The sequence below is a fragment of the Pelodiscus sinensis genome, chromosome 11 (genome assembly GCF_052426305.1).
Source record: "Pelodiscus sinensis isolate ZL-2025 chromosome 11, ASM5242630v1, whole genome shotgun sequence".
Lineage (NCBI taxonomy): Eukaryota > Metazoa > Chordata > Testudines > Trionychidae > Pelodiscus > Pelodiscus sinensis.
The window spans coordinates 24,088,771-24,107,734 of NC_143062.1; the positions used below are offsets into that span (position 1 = coordinate 24,088,771).

The 18,964-nt window shown below is 46.5% G+C and overlaps 2 protein-coding genes and 1 long non-coding RNA gene across 10 annotated transcripts in view; 1 reads left to right on the forward strand and 2 right to left on the reverse strand.

Annotated features, from left to right (window-relative positions):
* The window catches only part of LOC142830931 (uncharacterized), a 43,020-nt gene extending 40,206 nt beyond the window's left edge, over window positions 1–2,814 (forward strand). The window contains exon 3 of the long non-coding RNA XR_012906493.1: window positions 2,293–2,814. This is a non-coding gene — a long non-coding RNA (uncharacterized LOC142830931). The remainder of the gene's footprint in view (window positions 1–2,292) is intronic.
* ERC2 (ELKS/RAB6-interacting/CAST family member 2) overlaps window positions 1–18,964 on the reverse strand; it is a 1,139,467-nt gene that overhangs the window by 943,169 nt on the left and 177,334 nt on the right. For all 8 annotated transcript variants that reach the window (XR_016350432.1, XM_075938891.2, XM_075938890.2 and 5 more), the window contains exon 4: window positions 4,245–4,661. Coding sequence is in view for 7 of the 8 variants with exons in the window: in XM_075938891.2 (XP_075795006.2) it covers window positions 4,245–4,661 (417 nt within the window). In the remaining variant the exon portion in view is untranslated. The remainder of the gene's footprint in view (window positions 1–4,244; window positions 4,662–18,964) is intronic.
* LOC149523805 (uncharacterized) lies at window positions 11,074–13,723 on the reverse strand. The gene is given in 2 exon segments (XM_089781195.1): window positions 11,074–11,958; window positions 11,960–13,723. Coding segments are annotated over 2 exon segments (1,152 nt in total). The 5' UTR covers window positions 12,292–13,723; the 3' UTR covers window positions 11,074–11,138.

Genomic DNA, 18,964 nt, shown 5'->3' on the forward strand with positions numbered 1-18,964 from the left:
ATGTTCTGAGATAGGGCAACACTTTTAAATAATTATTGAAATTGTCTAATGTCATCCAGGGGCGAGATGTCTCCTGGTGTCACTGCCTCGTCCGGTGAAGAGGATGAAGGGTCTGCCGATGACTCTTGGGTTAGTATGATTGCTGAAAGCATTGGTTTTCCTCAGTATGGGAAGGGGGAGGTAGTATGGCGAACAGGGACTATGCAAAGCCAGTGGATTGGTGGCTGGAGAGTAGAGTCACCCATCCTAGGCCTAGTAGGTGACCTGGAAGATCGGTGGTACACATGACTATACGGTGAATGCGATCTATAGTAAGTGCGTTTGTCATATGGGTCCCTGTAGCAGTATGAGGATCGTGATGGCGAGTGGTCATAATGATGCGACCTGCTATATCATCTCCTGTATGAGTAGCCAGGAGACAATTAATGGAGATTGCCTATCTCCTAGAACTGGAAGGGACCTTGAAAGGTCATCGAGTCCAGTCCCCTGCCTTCACAGCAGGACCAAGTACCATCTGTCACACTACCAAATTGGAGGGAAGCAGCCAGATCGCTGCTGCACCGCTAGGTGGGGGTGTTGGCCCCAGAAATTGGTATAAAAGGGAGCCATGTGGGGTATTGAATGGGAGCTTATTGTTTGCTGATCTTATGTACGCTATTTATGTGAGTGTATAATGTCTGTGTGTGTAGGTAGGAATCTGTAATCTGTGTGGAAGCTGAATATTTCTCTGAATGTGGTTAAGCATTGCCATGGACAGGCTGATTAGCCAGGCCCTGTAGGACAATGGCACTTGATGGGCCAAGGACACACCCAAAGAATGGGGGCTGTCACCTGAGAGCAGCCAGCAGGAAACACAGAGATTGGCCTCTGACCAGGTGACCTGCTGCATACAAGAAGAGGCCAGGAAGGAGGTATAAAGAGGCCATGTGGTCGATGCCATTTTGTTCTCAGCTCAGCACTTCATCCCAGAGGCAGCACTGCAGGGATCGAAGAGCCTGGAAGACCTGTGAACCCATCCTGATGATAGGATGTGCCACAAGAACTTTTAAACCAGCAGCTGTAACATCTCTGCTAGAGCCTGCATCGAGGACTGGGAGATTCGGTGCATGTAATGTACTATTCTTTAACAACCTGACTCTCAGGCTTTTCTTTCTTGTGATAATAAACCTTTAGTTTTAGATTCTAAAGGATTGGCCCAGCGTGATTTGTGGGTAAGATCCAGAGGGTAAATTGACCCAGGGATCTGTGGCTGGTTTTTTGGAACTGGACAGAACTTGTTTGGGGTAAGTGGGATTGGGTGCTAGGACCCCCCCCCCGTGTATGAGGCCTGGGGCCATCAGGGGCACGGATATTGCTGGGGTGTCAGAGGGGTTTTGCTTGTGAGGCTTCAGGCAGGCTGCTGAAGTGCTCTGTGGGACTGGTTTATGGCCTGTTTGGAGAGGTCACCAGTCTGGGGGCTGTAAGGAGCCCCAGATTTGAGCAATTTGCCCTGAGTGGACGCCCTCAGCTGTGCCCAGACACAGCCCGGTCCGTCACACCATCCCTGACAAATTTTTGCCCCATCTCCCTAAATGGCCTCTGCAAGGATTGAACTCACAACTCTGGGTTTAGCAGGCTAATGGTCAAACCACTGAGCTATCCCTCCCTCAATGGAGGTGAGTAAGACCTTCGGTTTAACAGAGATGGAGATGCCAAAAGACGGTGATGCCAAGAGTAGTGGGTCACTCTGTGCCCGTGGTCCCCTGGCGGAGTTAAGAAGGGCGATGGCAGGTGTTCCGTAGAAGGGAACCTCCTTGATGGTGACCTCCTTGGTGGGGGAGATGAGGAGGGTTCAGGAGAGAACGCTGGGGACGGGGAGCCCGGTTTGGAGCTGACGCTCGATCTGCTGTGCAAAGTGGCAGGCAGAGAGCGAGTTGGAGACAGCTTGGTCTTTTTAGGAGGCACAGCAATAGGAGAAGAAGCCCTGCGCTTTTGCGGCTCCGGTGAGGGCTATGCCATGAAGGCGGGGTCCTGAGGCTGCAAAGCTTTATCGAAAAGCATCATCCTAAGCCTCATTTCCCTATCGTGTCTAGCTCTTGAAGTGAGCGTGGAGCAGTGGGGGCATCTTCATGGGACATGCACCTCCCCTAAATATCGAATGCAGGAGGAGTGACCGTCGGAGGCAGGCATGGCCTCTCGGCAAACCTCACATTTTTTAAACCCTGGGGAGCCGGGCATTGTTGTATTCAATCAGTTGTGCAGTTAAGAACAAAAAACAGATTCTTTTTCTTCTTCTTTTTTTTTTTTTAACAGGGAAGATTCAACTGGGAGAAAAATTCCAACTAGAACTTAAGGTAAGAACAAGAACTATAGTACTTAAACTGAAGAGTTATGAAGAAAAAAACTACTTTTTTTTTAAGAGTAAAAGGACTCGAACGGGGGAAATAAGGAAGAGAGAGAGATCAAGTTTTAACTATCAACAAGCCTGAATTCGTCTTTTTGAAAAGAACCAGGGAGAAGCTTGTTGTTCCATCTGCAGCCTGAGGCAGTTAAAGAGGAACTGGCTCAGACCAGACTAAGCAGCGCGAAAGGGCGCGAAAGCCACGAGACGCTCCCCGCGCATGCGCGGTCCGGCCGGACTACTGATGCAAAAATCTCCATCCTGCGGCGCCGGGGCAAGCCCAGCACCTACAATGGAGCACCTACGGGGACTCCTCGAAGAAGAATGTTATTTTGGGATAACAGACATTATCCCAAAATAGCACCACTTTGTAAATGTACCCTAAGACATTTGCCATACCAGCCAGTTCCGACAATCTCACTTGAACTCGCAATGCTTTGATCTGCAACAGATCCTTTGGTTGATTCAAACAGAAGAAGAAACCTGCACATGTTAATGCCAAGAACAAGACAGCCAAAGAGATAAAAATAAGCTTACTCCATTTTAATCAACTCTTCCTTATTTAATTCTCTGTATCAGTAGCTATTCATTCAATAGCTGCATACGTTTGACTTTTCAAAGGAAATGTATCGTGGTGATTGAAAGGGACATTATCAAAGTGTGGGATTGCCAACACCCCCAGTTTCGTCATGAGTCTCCTGAAATCAGGCTCTATCTCCTGTAGGCTATTGAAGCCAAACTGGGAAATTTTAGGCCACTAAAAGTCCATCAGCACAGCAGGTCTCAGGCAGGCTCCCTACCTACCCAGGCTCTGCACCCTTCCCAGAAGTAGCTGGCATATCCCTGCAGCTCCAGGGGGTGGGCGTAAAGGGTTGGAGGTCTCCTCAAGCTGCCCCTGCTCTGAGAGCTAACTACACTACTTCTGTTTGCTGGGAGCCTGACTTAATCCCACTGCACTGTTGACCAGGAACCACCTGAAGTGAGCACCATCCAGTACCACCTCAACCCCTTCCTCCACCCCACCTCCTATCCCAGCTCTCAGCCCCCTGCCAGAGCTAAGCCCCAAACTGCCTCCCATATCCTAGTACCTTGCCCTAGCCCTTGAACCCGCACCTGCTCCTGAACTCTTCCCAGGGCTTGCACCCTGCACTCTTTCCTACACCCAGTCTTTCCCCAAGTTCAGCCCAGAGCTCCCTCCCACACTCTGTATTCCTCTGCCTTAGCCAAGAGGTCGCACCCCCTGCCCATCAAGGTGAAAGTGAGTGAGGACGAGGGAGAGTGAGCAATGGAGGGAAAACAGATGGAGTGTGAGGGGTGGGGCCTCACAGAAGTGTCAGGGTTAAGGTTGCCAGATAATCCGGTTTTTGGGCCCTCTGCCCAGTAAAAAAATCCAGAAAATACTGGATATGTGCAATGTCTGGTATTTCCTGGTTTTCTGGCTGGGTGCCAGATGGAAGCCTGGCGGGGGTGGGGGGAGTGCAACCCAGAAGAGCCGGGTTCGGGCAATCTGCGCATGCGCAGATCGCCGGACAGCGTGGCTGACAAGCAGGGCTCGCCGCGGTTCAGCGAACCCTGTGTATGTGATTAGGCAGATGGCAACTCTATCAAAACAGGAAAACCCCAAAATGTGATCTAATTTATTTTCTTATACTTTTTTCCAGAATCTACATAATTCCATGTGTTTGTGGACTAGAAGAATTTGAAATTAAATCTTTCATTATCTTTAAATTTAAGAACATTCAAAAAGAAAGTAAATTCCAGTTTTAAGATTCAAAATAGTATAAAATATATTTTCAAAATTAGGACAAATGTCCTTGCCAGTGTCATCTTAACTAAAAAGATTTAAAATTAAGATGTTTCTTACCTCTCTAAGATGTATGTTTTCCTTTTCTTTCTGGTCTAAAATCACTTCTAAATGATTAACCTGAGATTCAGCTTCAGCCATCCTTCGAGCTCTTTCATTGTCATCTTCCATTCCTTTGGATGGCAAACCTTTACTTTGCAACATTTCTAGAAGCTTTTTTATTGATTCATCTCTGGCATTTAGTGTTTGCTTTTGTGTTTCAATTCTCAACTCCATTTCTTCTAGAGTTTTTCTCAACAGAAAGAGCTCTTTGGCCTGTCTGTCATGCTCTGCCTGAAGTCTTCGAAAATTCTCCTCTGTAAGCTCAATAGTAAAATGTTCAGTTCCACGGTTTCCACTTTCTTGTTGAAGAAGATGATTAAGATCTCTCTGAGTTCGAAGCTCATCTTGAAGTGCCTGGATCGTCAGTTGCAAATGCTGTAATACATACACAGAAAAACAAAAGAGGTCAATAAAGGATCTAAATGTAATTTGTGTTCTTTTCTTCTGTTAAGATGATTATAGGAAAGGTATAAAAGTTAATAGAATTAGTGATGATTCTACCAAGTGGTCATATAAAAAATGTCAAATGCATCTGTGACAAAACACTTGTAATAAAGGTTTTCAACCTCTACTAGAAAAATATAAAACATGGATGGAAACACACACACACAAAATAGTGACAATTACAGGTAAAACTAATGCTTAATATGAGGCAGTGAAATGAAAGTGAACTGTTGCAAAAATCTCAAAGTAACACAAACACTTGTATACTTTGTGCCTATAAAGCGTGGAGACTCAGTATTCCTTGTTTCCTAAGTTGTTTCATACACTAGAAATAATTGCCTTCCACTTTTTTCCACTTTTGTGTTATAATGCAACTCATAGCCATCCCTATAAATAAAGGTTAATTTTTATTTTCCAAATACAGCTATGAACAACTTAGTAAACAGGGTTACTACATCTCAAACAAACAAACAAACAAACAAAACCTGAATAAACTATAAGCAATAATGAATTTTGCAAAACAAATTGACTGCAAGTAGTGGACAAACCTTTGTTCTCCTGGCATCCAAAAACTGAACAGCATGGTAAATGAAAAAAAAATGAAGCAAAATCAACATAAAGAAAGGTCAAATGCAAGTAAAGAAAGAACTGAATTGAACATAAATACTTTCAACAGAAAAAATCTTATTGTGTTATACAGTACAGCCCAGGCAACTTTATAAGCATTTATATATACCATTCTAAAGCTACTACCTACTCTAGTCAATGGATATATTACAAATGGATCTACAAGTGTTCCAAAAGTTGTAATTTCATCAATGAATAAAGATAACTTCTATTGCTCTGACTGCTTTCTTCTAGATTAACATATTTTTACACTGTAGTTTTCCCTTGCATATTTTGTACCTACTATATGCTACTCAGTGGTTGCTAAATCTTACAGTCCTTACTGAAAACAGAGCCAGCAGATATGCCTAATGAAAAACTATATTTGGCCATAAGTAATAGTCCCAAATTATTTTAGTTTATAGCATAACTTCAAATTATATTGTCATTTTCAGATTTCACAGCAGTTACTACTTCCCATATCGATATATTCATGATATTATTTAAACAGTGTATTAACTCCGTAAAAATATAAACTTCTAAATGGTCATATTGTCCAAAACAAAAGCTTTTCAATCTCAGAAAGCATATCAGTCAGATTCTGATAACTTGGAAACATGGCACCATGAATTTTAATCCTAATGCACTTTCTAAAGCTCTTCAACATCTCATAAAAGTCATGGATAAGTAGGACTGTCAATTAATTGCAGTTAATTCTAAAAAATAATAACAATCAGTTTTAATTATGCTGTTAAACAATAGAATACCAATTACAATTTAATAAATATTTTTGGGACTTTTTTTTCATTTTCAATTATATTGATTTCAGTTACAACACAGAATACAAACTACACAGGGTTTACTTTATATTGATTACACATATTTGCACTATAAAAATGAAACAAAAGTACGAGTATTTTTCAATTCACCTCATACATGTATTGTAGTGCAATCTCTTTATCATGGAAGTACAATTTACAAATGTAGGGTTCTTGTTGTTTTTTATTATGTAACTGTACCCACAGCAGTACACCCAAGGTTTTAGAATCAGAAGTGCCTTCCAAAATCTGAGAGGGACAAGGTGTAGTGCATGTTTTCAGAAGTCTCAAGAGCAACACGCCAATATGGAAACTACAAAGAAAATCTACCTTCCGCTGGTGGCAACTGACTCCGATCATGAAAATGAACATACATTGGTCCGCACCTCTTTTGATTGCTATTGAGCAGAACCTGTTATCAGCATGGAAGCATGTCTTTTGGAACAGTGGTTGACTCTTTAGCACATCTGGCATGTAAATATCTTGTGACAACCACAGTGCCAGGCAAATGGCTTTTCTCACTTGTCATGGTGGTCTCACTGAAGAGAAAACCCTGCTTTGTGCCTGCAGTCCTGACAGATGCATGAGAAAGACTTAAGCTGGACCTGATTTGTGAAATCTAATACAGCTATTTTCATTTTCTTATTGCACATAAAAGTGATTATAAGGTTAAGCATCCTACTCTGAAAATACCTTATCATATTATCTCTTTTGCAGTGTGAAAGGAAATTGAATAAAGTTGCCCTGCATACAATGTCCTGTGTTTTAGGGTAGCGGTTCTCAACTGCCAGTCCGTGGACTGGTGCTGATCCATGAACCATTGGCTGCTGGGCCTCAGCAGCTGCCTCAACTGAAGCTAGTTGTATGTGCAGCTCTGGGAACAGGACTGGGGAGAAGCATATGGCTGAGCTGCGAGGTGAGTCTAGTTGTAGTTTCTCCCTCCCTCCAGCATACCTATCCAAAGAGTGCTCCAAATTGACTAATGTTCTCCCATGCTTTATTGATTAGAATACAGTAGATATGTACTGTGAAGAAATATAAATTCAGCCATAGTTAAACTGCATCACTTCCTTATGCACTGAACCCAATCTCACCATATACTGCCTAGAAAACCCTATAATATCTCATCATCAGATTGTTTTTGGCCCCTTTCCATATACTGTATTTCTTCACAGTACATATCTACAGTATTGTAATCAATTCCTAAAGCATGAGAGAACATTAGTCAATTTGGAGCACTCTTTGGATAGAAAATCCATTGATACAAGACTGAAATATCCTTCCAGGTTTCTTACACAGAATTTCTCCAGCATAATTCTCTTCATTCATGGTCAGTGAACTAATTTCAGTATTTCTGAATTCATCCTGCTTCTAAATGTTATCCTGTTCTAAACAAAGCAGATTGAATACAATATTCAATGAATAATTGCTCTATTCACCAAATATTCAGAATATGAATCTTGCAATTACTCCCAACAACCTTCTCAAGTCAGAGAGCAGAATCCTCAGGAGTTATTTCATCACAACTGTCAATGTTTGAGCCAAGTATCAAGGACATTCAAAAGCACTCAAGCTTAAAGAACAAGGAAAAGCTCCATGACAAAAGTACTGTTAAGGAACAGTTTAGGATGAAAATTAAAATCAAACCTTTCCCATTCCTTCCTGGCTTTCAAGAAAGCAAATTTCCCATCTGCACCCCAACTCTGTGTGTGAGGAAGATAATCATGATTATCTGTGGTTCCACTAAGGTGCCAAAGGAGACTTCTGGAGACCCCATGCTAATAGTCTGCCCTGCTACTAATGGGGTTTCCCTTAGGCTACGTCTACACTACAAGGTTTTTGCACAAAAACAGGTGTTTTTGCACAAAAACCAGCAGAGCGTTCACACTTCAAATGTGCTTTTGCGCAAGAAAATCGGCAGAACAGAGGGCTTTTATTCCTCTCCCCACAAGAAATAACTCCTTTTTGCGCAAGAGTTTTTACGCAAAAAGGCAAGTGTGGATGCTCCACAGGGGGTTTTGCACAAAAACTGGCCTCCGGGGAAAATCACAGGTGGCCATGTGGACGCTCCGTTGCAGGTAATCACAACTCTCTTATTCCTGTCTGCTGGCCCCTCAAAGGGGCAGGCACCCTGCACAGCCATTCCGGCAGGAAACTTGCCCACAGCCAACTGCCTTGCTGCGCAGCTCTCTGCTGGAACAGATGGTGGAGCAAGCAGGTGCCCGAGACACAGGGCTCCCAGGACTCCCCCCTCCATTGTGATGGACTCTGTGCTGGAGCAGCCCATCCTCCAGCACCCGGAGCCTGTTCCTGAGCTGGAGGAGCCGAAGGGCCAGGTCCAGCCTGCGATGGAGCAGGAGGACAAGGACGAGGACCAGGAAAGCGGGACCATCACCCTGTCCCTGGAGCCAGTCCCTGCCAGCCTGGACATCTCCCAGGCCTCCGTGAAGGCTTGGGAGGGATCCTCAGGTATGTCAGCACACACAAACACACTCAGGGCAGGGAAGGTGGCCGCACAGAGGGCGGGGGGCACAGTGTCACACGGGCAGCTAGGCCAGCATGTGCTACTGCAGTCTGGGCACATGCACCCATGTGCAGCAGGATGGTGCGGCATGTGGCCACAGCAGCCAGCCCCTCAACCTTCCCAGGAGCCTGCTGCCAGCCTCATGCCTGGCCACATGAGTTCTGCTCCCAAACAGGAGGGGGTGCAGCCAGCTGCAGACTAGCCGCAAGGGCGCAGACACCACCCCACACACATGCTGGAGTGCTGATTACAGCACATAGGCATGCCTGCATGTGGCCAGACAGCCCGACCCCATATCATCCATCTTATTTGCCTCTCTGAAGCACAGGGCAGAGAAGGAGCAATAATATCAGCATAGTCTATGCTGGCTCATCTGATCCTGAGAAGCTGAAACACAGATATGTGGATAGAGAGCAGCTAAGTCAATAAGCTGGCCTCGAGGCTGCGGCTGGCACCTATGTTGATTCGAACACACACAGTCCCAGGAAGAGGAATTTCCCACTGAGAAAACAATGTCCAGTACTTCAAAATTTAATCATCTCAATTCTCTCTTACAAGTGTAAATTAAGTTCACAACTTCCTTGTAAGAACTGGTCTCACAGCAGACAGACCAGCATCAATTGGCATTACAGATAAGAAAGAGAAATACGTGACCCCATGATTATAAAAGATGGGCCCAGCACACACTCACTTTGAGTGTCATTCTACCCTCTACCTGCTGGTCGGGTTAGGTGTTTGACCGCCCGAGGTTCTATGGGCAGAGAAGGAGCCCATATTTTCGTCTTTCCTAGGAATTGAGGGACCGGCCCTGGCCTGACATGCTGGAGTCGAGAGGCACAGAAGGGGGTAAAAATGGTACCTGGATGTGGTCCTCTGTCTTAAGTGTACACATAGCAAGAGTAAGCTGTTACTTGGTACCATTATTTCTATTTTTCTATCTTTATCTTCTTTGTAACCATTTTAAGACCTATATTTTGCTAATAGTTAAGAAATAGAACAATAGCCATTGCAACCATATGATTTATAAGCTTCCTCAATAAACCTGTAACTGTTTAAGCTTTAACCTGACTCCTTCAGTTGCTGTAATAGAACCAAGCACAATTTAAAAGAACTTCAGCCGGTCATAAGGGGACAGATATAGGGAGAGCTTGGGCGTTTGGATTTGTGTCACACCCAGGTGGCAAAATTCAGTTGGGGCGCTTCTCAGTCTCCCCGAGGCTGCCCGCTGCGAAGGAATTATGAAATTCTAGCAGCTGAAATCTGAAGCGTAATAAGCTCTCCCTGTACACTTATTGGGGCACTCGTCAACCTCCTCCAGGTTGCCCGCTGCAAGGGACCCCGGTCTCAGCAGTTAAAGTCTCGAGTGTATAGTATACACACACACACACACCACTAACTGCCCTGACCGTCGGCTGACACTGCACAACTTGATTCTCCAGTGAGCCGCAGCTGTGTGTGCAGACCCCAGGAAGGGGAAGGCTGCTCTCGGCTCCTCTGCCACCCATGAGGGGATCCACTGTGGCTGTACACTTCTCTTGCCTGCCTGGCCATAGTGTGTGTGTGTGTGCGCGGGGGGGAGGGAGGAAGGGAGAGAGAGGGCAGCACGGTCCTCTGGCCACCTTGGGGCCCCTGAGACACAGGATCTGCTGCGCAGGCTACACGTTGCCTTGCACCCGGAACATCCACATCCTGCGGGCTGTGGACTGGTGCAGTCGCCGCTTACACAGGAAGGCATGGACTCGGAATGTGTGTGCAGGGTTGACTGACCGCCCCTTTTTGTGTCTTCTCCACAACTGGACCAGCTGGGATGGAGGGCCCAGTCACACGACCACTGCAGCCAGCAGCCAGAGTCTGGCGGAGTAGCGGACAAGCCAGGCCTGGGGACGAGCTGATGCACCAGCACATCAGGGTGATCTGCAACAGTCCACCCTGTTGCACCGGCTGAACGCTGACGTGGAGTGGCAGCAGCAGGTGTGGAGTGACCTCATGGTGCGCTGCGACACCATGGTCAAGATCCTGTCGCACCCGGGGGAACAAGTGCCTGCTGCCTTTGCCCCCGCCTTCCACCCTCCTGCCCCTGCTCCTGTCCCCATAGCCTACCTGTCTGCCCACCCTGCCATGCCTGTCCTCCCTCCCCAGGCCATGTCTCTATTCCCTCCCTTCCCCATGGCCATGGCTCCTCCCCCAGTCATGCCTATGGCACCTCCTATGGACCCTCCTCCTGCCCCCCTCTCCGCCCGCTGACCCTGGCCCTGTTCCAGCTGCCCCTCCTGCCCACCCCATTAGGGCCCCCAGAGCTGCCTAACCCCGACAACAACCCTGCACCCGAGGGGGCTCAGCAAGCTGGCCCAACACTCCACCCAATCCTCAGCCCCCCTCCCAGTAATGATCCCTCTCTCCCAGTTCAGACAGCTCCCTCTCCCCCTGTCCACCCTCGTTTATGTGTATTAAAAAAAAAGACTACTTTTGTTGGAAAACCACACAGGTGTGTTTATTGGGAGGTCGGGATAGGAGCAAGGGGAAGGAGGGAGGGGGAAAGGGAGAGAGAGGAAGGATGCAAGCTCTGGGGAGACTTACAGTAGTTCCTGTGAGAACCTCTCCCTCAGGGCCTCCCGGATGTGCACCCCGGTCTGATGGGCCTGGCTCAAAGCCCCGGTCCTCGTGGGTGGCCTCTGCCACCCAGCCTGGGAGGAATGCCTCCCCTTTGCACTCCACCAAGTTGTAGAGCACACAGCAGGCTGCCACCACCTCGGGGATATTCTGCTCCCCAACATCCAGGCGGGTGAGAAGGCAATGGAACCATCCTTTCAGACACCCAAAGATGCACTCCACCTGGAGTCGGGCTTTGTTGAGGCGGGCATTGAAATTGTCCTTGGTGCGATCGAGCTGTCTGATGTAGCGGCGCATTAGCCAGGGCATGAGTGGGTATGCTACATCCCCCACTATGCACACTGGCATAGTCTGGTCGCCCACAGGAAACTCCCGGTGGGGGAAAAAAGTGCCCGCCTCCAGCTGGGAACACAGGCTGGAGTTGCGGAAAACTCGGGCGTCGTGAGCCCTGCCCGACCACCCCACGTAGATGTTCATGATGTGGCCCCAGCGGTCCACCAGGGCCTGCAGGACTACGAAGAAGTAGCCCTTGAGGTTCACAAACTGGGCCGTGAGATGGTCCGGGGCCCGGATGGGAATGTGCGTGCTGTCAATGGCTCCCGTACAGTTGGGGAACCCCAGCATAGCAAAGCCGTTCATTGTGGCGTCCAGGTCCTGCGGCTGGATGACTGCGCAGCATCAGGACGTTGATGGCCCAGACGACCTGTAGCGAGACAAAGAAGCAGACAAAATAGAGAATGAGAGAGGGGTTGCGTGCTCCCAGTGGGATGTGGCCGGACCCCCTCACCCCGCAGGAGCCACCCCCGTGCGGCCATGGCCCTCCCCCCTCCCCAACGAGGCCAGTGTGGAGGTGAAAAGGCACCAGCTCCTGGGGCCAGGGCTTTCCTCCCACCCCCAGTCCACCATGTACAGTGCCCAGCCCCCCTGTCCTGAGGGTCCCCCTTATGCAACATTCCCTCTTCCCCCGTGCAGGGGCTGCATCCCGTGATGTTCTTACCTGCATGAGGATGGCCCCAACGGTGGACCTCCCCACCCCAAACTGGTGTGCCACCAAGCGGTATTTGTCTGGGGTGGCCAGCTTCCAGAGCGCGATGGCGACCCGCTTCTGGAGTGGGATGGCGGACCGCAGGTGGGTGCTGTGTCATTGGAGGATGGATGCCAGCCAGTCACAGAGCTCCTGGAAGGTGGCCTTCTGCATGCGGAAGTTCTGCATCCATTGCTGGTCGTCCCACTGCTCCATGACCAGTCAGTCCCTCCAATCCAAGCTGGTCTCCAGCCTCCAGATTCTTCTGGATATGGTGGGCTGGGGCAGCCAGAATGGAGCACAAGAGAGGCTAATGAGGAATACCTTGGGGTCCAGCTCTATCCGGAAGAGGAATGCTGCTTGAAGCAGGTGCTGCAGGGAGAGCAGCATGACCCTGCGGGTCCGTCGCATGCCCAGAGGCAGCTTCGGCTCCATGGCGCAGGGCACAGTAAGCAAAAGCAGTGTCGTCCCCAAAAAACACAGGGCAGACACAGCAGGCACTCCTGAAGCTTTGCTTTGCCAAAGAGGCTAGCAAGCAGGCAGCAGAGACAAAAAAGCAGCAGTCCAGGGAGGGTCCCTTTAAGCACGCGTCTCTGGAGGGCTCTGGCAACAGCACCCAGGGAATTGGTGACCTCTAGCCCAGCTAGAACTGGTTCCAGGTGGCTTTTATATGCAGCAAAGCATCCAACAGTGTGGACGCTCTCTTGTGCCAAAGCTCATCACAAAAGCGATGCGTTTTGAGGTTTGGACACATTTTTGCGGAAGAAGTTTTTGCACAAAAACTTTTGCACAAAAGGCTTCTTCCACAAAAACCCTGAAGTGTAGATGAAGCCTTACTGTGTGGGTCCTACTAAAGCAATCCTGCAAAAGATTACTGAAACCTGAATACTGTAAATATACTTCTGAAATAAGATTTTTGCTTTCACAATGTGCCAATTATTTTCAATATTACTTCTGCAGAAGAGATACTTACAGACATTCCTAGTTTTCAAATTACACAAGCTGAACATTGTGCTGTACTATCAATACATTCAGTGTAGTTTTCTTAGGCACTGGAATTTTTGAACATTTTTAGAAGGAATCCTTTTTAGAAGGAATACTCAGATTTTTCCCCTTTCTAACCAACTCTATTTTTTATGAACAAAATGCAGATACTTCCAGGGATTTAAGTTTAACATGCCAAATACTAATAGCACTGCCTTCCTCTTAGTTCCCCCTTCTGCCCTGAGTGGATCATGTGTATCACTACTAGCAGTGCTCACATGCAGGCCTCATGCCTGCCCCTCCCACTAGCTGTGATTCCTGACCACACAGAGCTGACTGGTCTCCCCCAGAGCTGTGCCAGGTAAGCACTGCAATCCCCTGCCACCTTCTGCACCCTCCATTCTGTCAGGTCCATGTACCCCCACCCTGCTCCTGAACACTACCTCCCACCCAGACCCTATACCTTCACCCCATTCCCCAGCAGCCCCATTTTGCACACTGAGCCCCTCATTTCTAGCCCCATCCTAGAGCCTAGGGGCATGTATATGCTAGGAAATTATTTCAAAATAACTTCTTTTGAAATAGTAACTCCCAAAATAATTATTTCAAAATAGCATGTCCACACTATAGGGAAGCCTTGAAATTAGTCTGAGGCAGGCTTCCTTAATGTGGACATGCTACCTCAACTTAGAGCCCCAGGAAGCATTGGAGAGTAATTACTTTGACTGACTTTAGGAAGTAGTTATTTCAAAATAGCAGTAGTAGAGCATCCACACTACTGCTATTTCAAAATCACTATTTTGAAATAAGCATTATTCCTCGTGGAAAGCAGGAGTTATTATTTCAAAATAAACAGCCCGTTATTTCAAAATAACAGGCTTGGTAGTGTGGATGCTCTGCTTGTTATTTTGAAATAAGGGGAGTTATTTCAAAATAACTCCCTAGTATAGACCAGGGCTAGGTGACTACACAAAATCTACTAGCCCAGGCCCTCAGAAGAGTTAATCCAGTCCTGGAGACTGCTTTAGCCCCACTGAACAAACTTAGCGGCCCAGTCAGCAGTGCTGTATAAAAGAACAGATTGCAAAATAGCCTGTGCATCAGAGAAATTAAAATCTAGAAAGTATAGGCAGTCCCCGAGTTACGCGGATCCGACTTATGTCAGATCCGCAGTTACGAACGGGGTTTTTCTCGCACCGGAGGACGGGGCGGCGGGATGCCCAGATGCGCCACGGTCCGCTGCTCCCGTCCTCCGGGGTGAGAAAAGCTGCTCCCCATCTCCGTGGTCTGCAGGGAGACGGGGAGCAAAGCCTTGGAGCACGTCCGCAGCGGGACAGCCCGGGAGCGCTTGAGCTGTCCCGCTGCGGGCGTGCTCCAAGGCTTTGCTCCCCGTCTCCCTGGTCTGCTGGGGGGGGGGGGGGTGCAGCTAGTGCCCCCCCCCCAGCAGACCAGGCTTTTCTTGCCTACCCCTGGGGTAGAGCAGCTGGGGGCTGCTGGGTTGGTCCCGCAGCACCGCTCCGGACCAACCCGGCAGCAACCCAGCTGCTCTGCCCCAGGCGTCCTGATTCAGCTGCTGCTGGTCAGTTTCAGCAGCGGCTGAATCAGGACTGCTGGGGCAGAGCAGCTGGGGTGCTGCTGGGTTGCTCCAGTAGCGCCCAGGAGCCGCGCTACTGGAGCAACCCAGCAGCACCCCAGCTGCTCTGCCCCAGGCGTCCCCAAGTCAGCCGCTGCTGAAACTGACCAGCGGCTGACTACAGGAAGCCCGAGGCAGAGTTGCTCTGCCCCAGGCTTCCTGGAATCAGCCGCTGATCAGTTTCAGCAGCAGCTGACTTGGGGATGCCTGGGTTTTTTAAGTTGAATCTGTATGTAAGTCAGAACTGGCATCCAGATTCAGCCGCAGTTGAAACTGATCAGTTTCAGCAGCGGCTGACGCCAGTTCCGACTTACATACAGATTCAACTTAAGAACAAACCTACAGTCCCTATCTTGTACGTAACCCGGGGACTGCCTGTACACACACAAAGGTTCAGATGAAAGAGTAAAATACATAATTTTTAAAAATCAAAATATATTTTTCCTGTTTGTAGTTCATGTGGCAGAAATATGAGGAAAATCTCAGTGAGGAGAACAAAGAGGGCCTGTGATGGAGTTTGTATCATCCAGTGGAGGAATATGTAAAAATGCAAGCAAAACACAAACAATAAACTGCCAATGCAGAGTTGATTTCAATGGGACTGTGAATGGTCAAAGATTCAGAGGCAGATCCCCTTTTCAGGTCAAGACCACAAAATGAAAATATAATATATTTAAGTTAAAAATCAAGCAAGACCTTTCAATATGCATTGCAGAGTTGCCTTTTTAAAGTTTTCAGAGGCCATTCTAAGGTGGCTGCCCAATAAATTATAAGAACATAAGAATGGCCATACTGGGTTAGACCAAAGGTCCATCTAGCTCAGTATCCTGTCTGCCAACAGTGGGCAATACCAGATGCTGCAGAGGGAGGGAACACAATAGGTAATCCTCACACGATCCCTATCCTGTCACCAATTTACTGCATACAGAGGGTAGGAATACCATTCCTAACCATCCTGGCTAATAACCATGGATATACCTAACCTCCATGAATCTATCTAACTCTTTTTTGAATTCTGTTAAAGTCCTAGTCTTTACCACATCCTCTAGCAAGAAGTTCCACAGGTTGACTGTGCACTGAGTGAAGAAAAACTTCCTTTTGTTTTGAACCTTATGCCTATTAATTTCATTATAATAGTGAAATAATTAAAAATAATGTTAATAATAATCAATAAAAATAGCAATAACTATTTACTTTTACACCATATTACCTGAAGGCTTCCCAGGTGTTCTGAAAACTAAATATAGGAACCACGTTACTGTTAGCCACAACTGAACACTTCTAGTTTTAATTGAATGCATGCCATCCTGTAATTAATTATGTATGCAAATGAGTTTCATACATATGGGTATGTCTACACTACCCCGCTAGTTCGAACTAGCGGGGTAATGTATGCATACCGCACTTGCTAATGAAGCCCGGGATTTGAATTTCCCGGGCTTCATTAGCATAAGCGGGGAGCCGCCATTTTTAAATCCCCGCTGCTTCGAACCCCGTGCAGCGCTGCTACACGGGGCTCGAACTAGGTAGTTCGGACTAGGTGCCTATTCCGAACTACCGTTACTCCTCGTGAAACGAGGTGTACCGGTAGTTCGGAATAGGCACCCTAGTCCGAACTACCTAGTTCGAGCCCCGTGTAGCAGCGCTGCACGGGGTTCGAAGCAGCGGGGATTTAAAAATGGCGGCTCCCCGCTTATGCTAATGAAGCCCGGGAAATTCAAATCCCGGGCTTCATTAGCAAGTGCGGTATGCATACATTACCCCGCTAGTTCGAACTAGCGGGGTAGTGTAGACATACCCTATGAAATGTTCATATGAAATGTATTATGTGATCTTGATGTACATTTGTCAATTTTATTAACTGTCAACCATTAGTAGCTGTCAGTCAAAGGAAGCCCATTCCTGTATATTGGTTTGTCACATAGGACACGTACCATTATCTATCTGTTCAGATTTGAAATGTCTCCATGTAAATTGTTATTGTTTAGGTAGCCAATAGATTTAAATCATGCAGATAAGTGTCTCCATTCAGCCAATCAATTTAAAATGGAACACTTATGAATATGCATGAGCCCAGCCTTTTTAAGACCATGCAGCGTCAGTTGCAAGTTGTTGCGTCCGGGCGTCGAGCTTAGGTAGTCTAGGCATCAGAGCTCTTCTTTTCTTCAAAGTAAGACGGAAGATCTTGTCTTCAATTAAATTAGGTTAGTTAGGTTTAGATAGGATAGCTCTTCATTGTCATGATTGTCCGTCAGGCTGCATCGGTTCAACGCATGTTGGCCATCATCGTGTCTGTACGGCGGGCGTGGCGCGTTTAGTTAGGTTTTCTTTTAGTTAGGTTAGGTTAGGTCGAGGTTATCATCCACAATAGTCTTGATCCAGCGGCGCCGAAGAGCCTGAAGAATTGTTCTTCACAGAAGGTGAAACCAGCGATTCAGATCGCCTGGCTGTTCCTCGCCCAAGGCCCCACGGGACCAACGGCTTGTAGGTCGCCAGCTCCTCGTCCATCGTCTCTGCGCCATAAGAATCTGTTGTTTCTTTCTTCTTTGGGCCTTCCCCAAAAGAGTGTTTGTTCAATTATTTCATGTTTTTAATATAGTCTTGTGGTTGTAAAATCTATCCAAATTGTAGGTTTTTATTTCTGCGCCAGTTCCTGAGACTACCCGGTGATTAGAAACGGGAGAGGGTCCGCACTTGTAATCTTCTCACAGGTTAATTAGGCTAATTGGCAATCAATCAATTAGTAGACACCGTTACCATTGCGCCTGCCGGGTAACATTACCCAAGAAGCCACTGTGCAGCCATTATATGGGGAGAAGTATCACAACTGGTAAACCATGCACATTATAACAAGGTTTAGGATAGGTCAAGAAAGATACCTCATCCAATATAATTTTAGTTAATCACATTGGAATTTGGCCAGGTTTAAGAACCCCTATTATTGTGAAAAGTGCATATACAGGTCAATAATTTAAAAAACAACAAATGGTCTGGTAGCACTTTAATGACTAACAAAACATGTAGATGATATCGTGAGCTTTTGTGGGCACAGCCCACTTCTTCAGATAATCCATGAAAGCTCACGATACCATCTACAATTGTTTTGTTAGTCTTTAAAGTGCTACCAGACTATGTGTTGTTTTTTAAGTTTATCCTGTACATACTAACTCGGCTACCCTCCGAGGTCAATAATTGTAAGTGTTCAGCACTTATGCCTTATGTCTCATCTACAAGATAAAACCAGCAACTTTTTTTTTATCGGTATGATCAAACAAATATTATCTTATTTTTAATTGGATTTCACTATTAAAAATATTATCTTTAAATAGGTTCTGTTATAGCATTTTTATTTTAATATTTCCAACCACCGAAACAGGCATTATATTTCTCGGGATTGTTCTTTTCTCGTGTTAGTTGTTAATCAAGTTTCATATGCAACCCTTAGAACAAGTCTTAGGGCATGCAATCATTCTCAAAAAAAGGCACATCTATAGGCGTACCTTGGCCTATAGATTAAACACAAGCTTCTTTTAAGTCAATCATTTGTGAGTGTAAGCCATGGATATGTAACATTACATACTCTAGTCGGTCAACCACTACAACTCTTTCCATTAAATGATCCTCTGAAGTCAAATTGCCAGCAATTTATTACAAATCACTTGATAGACATGATGCCACTCTCAGAAAATAACTTTTTTGCTAGCATAAATAGGCTGACTCCACATTAAAATGCAAGCAGACAGAAAGATTGCCTACTGCATTACTATTCCTTCAAGTAAATCTGTTTTACATAACATTTTCAACTAACAACAATCCAGCATGCTACTACATTAAGTTTATATGCTAGAAGTGCGAAGGGCAGATTCATCTTAAGGGTGGAATTAACATCTTAAATGAGAGTACGTTAATACTGGTTTAGTGTGAGCAAATGTTCACAGAATTTTCAAGGACTGTTTATAATTCAAATACTTCTGGTAATCATTTTTGACAACCAAAAAATTAAAACATTTCTTATAAAATGAGCTGAAATTTTCA